The 5,604-nt window shown below is 51.7% G+C and overlaps 1 protein-coding gene across 1 annotated transcript; it reads right to left on the reverse strand.

Annotated features, from left to right (window-relative positions):
* Positions 1 to 959: 959 nt before the first annotated feature.
* On the reverse strand, positions 960 to 5,598 carry LOC103613788 (Golgi apparatus membrane protein TVP23 homolog B). The gene is made up of 6 exons (XM_017731592.1): positions 4,993 to 5,598; positions 3,915 to 4,059; positions 3,690 to 3,779; positions 3,165 to 3,296; positions 2,952 to 3,080; positions 960 to 2,271 (listed from the first exon to the last, which is right to left on the reverse strand). Exons 2-6 carry the CDS (start codon positions 3,960 to 3,962, stop codon positions 2,239 to 2,241), a joined length of 432 nt encoding a protein of 143 aa, XP_017587081.1. The 5' UTR covers positions 3,963 to 4,059; positions 4,993 to 5,598; the 3' UTR covers positions 960 to 2,238.
* Between the last annotated feature and the right edge of the window lie 6 nt (positions 5,599 to 5,604).

Here is a 5,604-nt window from a genome sequence, read left to right on the forward strand (position 1 = left end):
TATTGCTGCTGCTCCTGGAGAATTTCTGCTCTGTAAACCCTCCAAGTTCAGCCCCCACCCAGGGCTGAGGTGGGGCCAGGATTACTCAGCTGATGCTCAAGAAACTGGCTCAGTCTGGAGTCCTGGGGCTTGTGGAAAAAAGCACATTCAGAGGATTTCTCTGCTCTGAGGCAACTCCCACTTCCTGCTCCCCAGGAAACCCCAGTTCACAGCGAGTGAGAATCAAACCAGACTCACACCCAACTGCAGCAGAGATAAGAAATTTGGTTCTGATCCACGACAGAAATGCAATAGACTGCCAGTTTCTCAGAAGCCAAAAGCCTGAATGTTTGCCAAGAGCTAAAAATAACCCACACAGGGCTCTGTTTAAAGGCACCTACTAAGAAATGCCTCTGTCCTTGGTTAAATAAACTGCAACTTCCAGAAAAGCCCTGTTGTCCAGGAGTCTGGGGGGAGCTTTGGCAGCAGGTGAATAAACATGAAGTCCAAAACTTTGAGCACATTTTAGAAGCAGCAGCTCGTGGCTGGAGCTTTGCCAGCCCCTTGGCCCAGCAGCAAACAGGGGCTGGAGCAGGGAGGATTCCCGTTCCTCCCTGCAGGACCTGCACTTGCACGTCCCCATGTGGCTGCGGAAGTGTCTCTGCTTCAGGGTTTGACTGGATTTGGCCTCTTTACATTGTTTCTCAGAAATAACTGATCCCTTGGATGTAAATGGGACTGAAGTTCCTCTGGTGGGGGCACTGAGCACTCACGGGGGTCTGGGCAGGGAGCACCTGTGAGTGCCCTCAAAGGAGATGAGCCCTGGAGTGACTTCAGCTCTGCAGACCCCCGGGTGACAGGAACTGTGCCAGAGCTGGAGGAACAGCACTGTTTAAATAGACAATAAACCCCTGCTAAAGGCACCTGACAAGGACACGGGCTAGAAATGAAGCTGAGCCATGAACCACAGAAGGGATGTCTGGGCTGGTTAAACAAAGCAGTATTTTAATTTCCATATTTTATAAATAAGTATTTACAAAAGGAAGGTATCAATCCAAAGAGTTGAACAAAGGTACAGCTCCCAGCACTGCAAAGTACAGGGAGAGGAACCAGGTTAATGCAACCCCACAATTCACAACACCCAGGAGTCAAAAAGAAATCACATTCTTCATTTAAAATTCCTCACCCAGAATGTTCAGCACCCACTGCTGTGGAAGCATGAGCTCCAGGGACAGAACCCCATGCGAAGGACTGAGCGCAGATGAGCTCAGAACACACCACTGCCATCCCACTGAGCACTGCAAGCCACCATCCCACAAAAGGCTCTTCCCCAGCTCAGAGCCCTTGGGGAGCTTAAGGACAGCACAGGGCACGGACTGCAGGAAGGGAACACCCTGCCAGTCCCACTGCCTGTGCCCCTGTGCCAAGGGAACTGCTGACCACATCCCCCACGCCCTCCTGGCCTGAGGAAAGGCCCCTCCCAGGACACCCCATGGCCTCGGTGTAACAGGTCAGGCACACAGGGGCCACTCTCACAGCCCCTGGCTGGACCTGGGGGTGCAGCTTTCCCTGGACACTGGTTCTGCTCCTGCCACTCTCTCCAGACAGGCACAGGCCTGCAGGGATTCCCACAGAACCAGGGGTTTGGGATGTTCCCCAGGTCTGTGGATGCTTCAGAAAACCAGGGCCTGCTCACAGGTCACTTTCTGCAGCTGCCATCAGATTTCAGTGATCTTCCCACCAGCTCCATTTCCTTCAGATGCCCCTCACTGCAACCACTCAGCGCCATTCCAGTCACACAATGAGGGATGCAGGGCCAAAAAATCACTCCCTGAACAGAAGCAGCAACAACCTCCAAGAGCAAAACCTGTCCACAACTGAAACTACCTGAGGCACCAAGCGCTGGAGGAGCAGGAGAGTTGCCAAGGGTCAGCTTGTACATGGCTTTTCTGAAGTATCTCCAGCAATTTTCTCTTAACTCATCCAGTAGTTCTAAACCTGTATGAAACTCACGCAGGCGATCTTTTAATTTAAAGTTTAAGCAAATTAATTCTCATTAATCAAACTAAAGAAAGGACTTAAACACAAACTGCTAGTGGAAAATGGAATATAAGTTGCCAGGAGTGTTAACCTCAAGTCTTGCACAATTTATTTACTTCTTTTGATTCACACCTTGTGTGCAGCTCCCAAATTGGTCAGAGCAACCTTCTCTGTTGGTCACTGCTGAGAATCCAGCCTGGCCTGAGGCTCCCACCACACTCAGGATGCTGCTTGGTCCTCTGTAGCCATGGTCTGCAGGAGGCAAAATCAAAGAGGGCGGGAGAACCCTGTGAGTCACTGCTGGGATTTTGGGGCAAAATACTCATTTCTGCCAGAGCCTGGCCTGGGCCTCTGGGTAACCCCTGCGAGGGTAAAAGAATTCAGGACCAAATCAAGGAGGAGATGGGCTCAGCACAGAGTGCCAAGAAAGGTCCATCAGTGTCTGAGCTTCTGGTCACACTGACAGCAGTAATTCCAGCAAGTATTTGTGAATCCATGGCAGCCAAAACACCTCTGCCAGAGCCATCAATACAGCCAGGAAAAGCAGTCAGCAGCAGTGAAGTGGCACCCTGGAAGTGGAACTGGGGTGGTTGTTCCTGCTGTGTCACAGACCCCTGGCAGGAGGAAACCCAGAGCTGGGGAAGAACAGGAGCTGCTGGGAAGAGCTGGGTGGGAGTGGGAAAGAACACAAAGGGCAGTGGCAGCCCTTTCAGCCATGAGTGTTATTTCCACCAGTCATATTCCAGTAATTCCCAAGGCATTTATCCATGGCACTGGCCAATACCACAGCGCTGCACACGGGGCTGGATGGCAACAATCAGCAGTGCTCTGTGCCTGAACTGACAGGGCTCACATTCCCCAGCTCAAATACCACCTTTTTTCTGTAGCCACCCCTGTTTTTCCCAGGGATTCCAAAGCCCTGGACACCTCACCTGCCGCAGGAACTGCTTCCCAAGGTAGTTGGTTGCCATGCTGGTCAGGTTCTTCCTGCTGCCAACCTTACACCTGATGTAGCCGTAGAGGTTGGCTCCCTGCAGCACCACCCCCATCACCACCACTGCCTGTGACAGGGGGAAAAAGTCACCAGCTGCCACTCCTGGCTCAGACAGGGCCAGATCCACTGTGGAGCTCAGGGAGGGACTCACCAACCACTTCACTTTGAAAGAGAAGAGAGCACTGAAGGCAAAGATCACCCAGATCATCGGGCAGGTGATCAGGCCTAGCCAGAAAATTCGGGACTCTGCTTCAGATGAGGTTTTACCCCCTTGTGCTGACACCTAGAAACAGAGAGGAAATGGAAGTGATCAGGCTGCTCCATCCTACAGATCCATGTCCTTGAAAACAGAGCAGAATCCCCACACTCCCTGGGATTTCCCTCCACACAACAGCTTCCAAGATTAATTTCTACATCACACAGAGACATCTCTGCAACAGAAAGCGTTTCCATTTAAGGGACTCCTTTCAATTTTCTCTCAGAATCACTGGAGGCAGCAGCATCAAAACCTCTTTGAATGCTTGGGGCTAAAAGGGTAAGTTTGGGAAAAATGACATTTCCCGCATGGTTCAGTTATGAAGCTTAGAAACAGCCAAAGGAGTAACTTCCACAACCACCAATTAACAGAGGGTTCATAAACCAGAAACAATTACAAGATTAGAACAAAATCCTTTACCTTCCTGGCTTCAAACACCCAGTGACTTCTGCCATCATCATCCACCTGGTTCCACCAGCGAAGGCCAACCATGAGCCTCCCTGTGACGTTCTGAAAGAGAACCCATGGACTGTGTCACTTCATGGGACAGGCACAAATAAACTACTTTTTTTGAGACATGAATATCACTGTCAATTATTTTTATACAGCAAGGCAAAGAAAACAAAAAGCACGAGAGGAACTCACCTTTACTGCCCAGAAGTCACAGGACAGGAGGAGGATGATGGTCACCATGCAGGCAATGAAGCTGCTGGTTAAGAGTTCACAGAGCAGATAAACAACTATGGCACTGACTCGGAAGAATAAGTGGAAAAATGACGCCACTGGGTGCCTGGAATGAAGGACAGGACAGTCACAGCTCCTGCAGGCAAGTGACATTGCCAAGGGACCTCCCAGCAACCCGCAGGACAAGGACCAGCACTGTAACATGAACCCAGTGTTCTGAAAATATGGGAAACAACTGCCTGGAAGCTGACACAAGGAAGAGACATCCCACATGCAGAGACAGCCCATGCGCAGGCAGGATCTGGGGTGGGAGGGGACAGGCAGCTTTACCTGGTATTCAGTTTAGGGCAATTTTGGCGTAAATTTAAAAAGGTTCTGACAGAGAAAACTCTCCCGAAGGAACACAGCAGATTTGCCTTTCTTTGTGATTTCAGAGAATCCCAGAATGGGCTGGGAGGGACCTTAAAGCTCCCCTGGACCCAACCCCCTGCCAGGGCAAGGACCCCTCCCAGCAGCCCAGGCTGCTCTGCAGTTCCTCTGCAGCTGCCAGGTTGGAAAGGAGTAGGGGCAGAGCTGAGGTCACCACGGCACGAGGGGATGGACACGGCTGCCTGCGGGATTTGGGCACAACAGGGAAGGAGCAGCTGGACTGAGCAGGCCAGGACATGGAGAGAGCAGGGCACAGAGCACACCTGGGAATGGAGGCTGGGGAGGAGATCATGGACCAGCCCAGAACCAGCTCCTGACACAGCAAGAGCCCCCCTTACACAGAGTTGTATCCCTGTAGTTCCCTTACACCCAGGAATTAAACACAGGTTAAGTGTAAGGGCGCTCAGAAGCAGGAAGGGACAGTTCTACAAATTCCAACAGGGCTTCTGGAAGTGGAGCTCTCAGTTACCCAGAAATTACTCTCCATTACTTCCAAATAAACGAAGAAGGGCTCGGCCATTACATGCTTTGATACAACGTGACAATCCTTCCGTCCCTCCTCCTGGCTCTGCCTGGAGCTCACCCAGGAACTCCCTCTGTCACCACTGACCTTATTTTTGACTTTTTGGATCTCCTGGATACATCATCATCTGCATCAAAGAGAGACACATCTTCAATGTCATCACTGCTGTCCTGAAGTGGGGAAGCAGAGGCAAAGGCTTACAGGAGGAAAATGAAACCATTTACAACTTCAGCCTGGGACAGTGCTGATTACCCAGAAAATCACAGAGGCAGCTCAGGATCAGAATTCATTTGGGAAGAATGCGAAGATGTAACCACATACAAGCCCACACTGTGATCTGAGAAATGATCAGCAGGCCTCGGTTTTGGTGAGCTGCACCTGGGCTGAGCCCCCCTGAGCTGAGCAGAAACACCGTCTGCTGCCCGGCGTGTAAGGCTTTAACAAACGGCCTGGGACATTTGTTCTTCTTGCCTCAATAACAACCCATGTGGGACGATGTTTTTGTTCCTGAGCCTTCCAAGAGAGCCGCTGCCCAGGACTGTGGCCAGGACGGAAAGCTGCTCTGAGAAGAGCCCCTCTCCTGTGACCGCCCGGATAACCTGCGGTGCCAGGGAGCCCCCGGAGCGCAGCGTGTGTGTCAAACACCGCCGGGCAGCGGCTGCGGGGCCGAGCGGGGGCTGGTGGTGCGGGTGGGCCTGC

Source organism: Corvus brachyrhynchos, unplaced genomic scaffold (assembly GCF_000691975.1).
Source record: "Corvus brachyrhynchos isolate BGI_N302 unplaced genomic scaffold, ASM69197v1 scaffold904, whole genome shotgun sequence".
Classification (NCBI taxonomy): Eukaryota; Metazoa; Chordata; class Aves; order Passeriformes; family Corvidae; genus Corvus; species Corvus brachyrhynchos.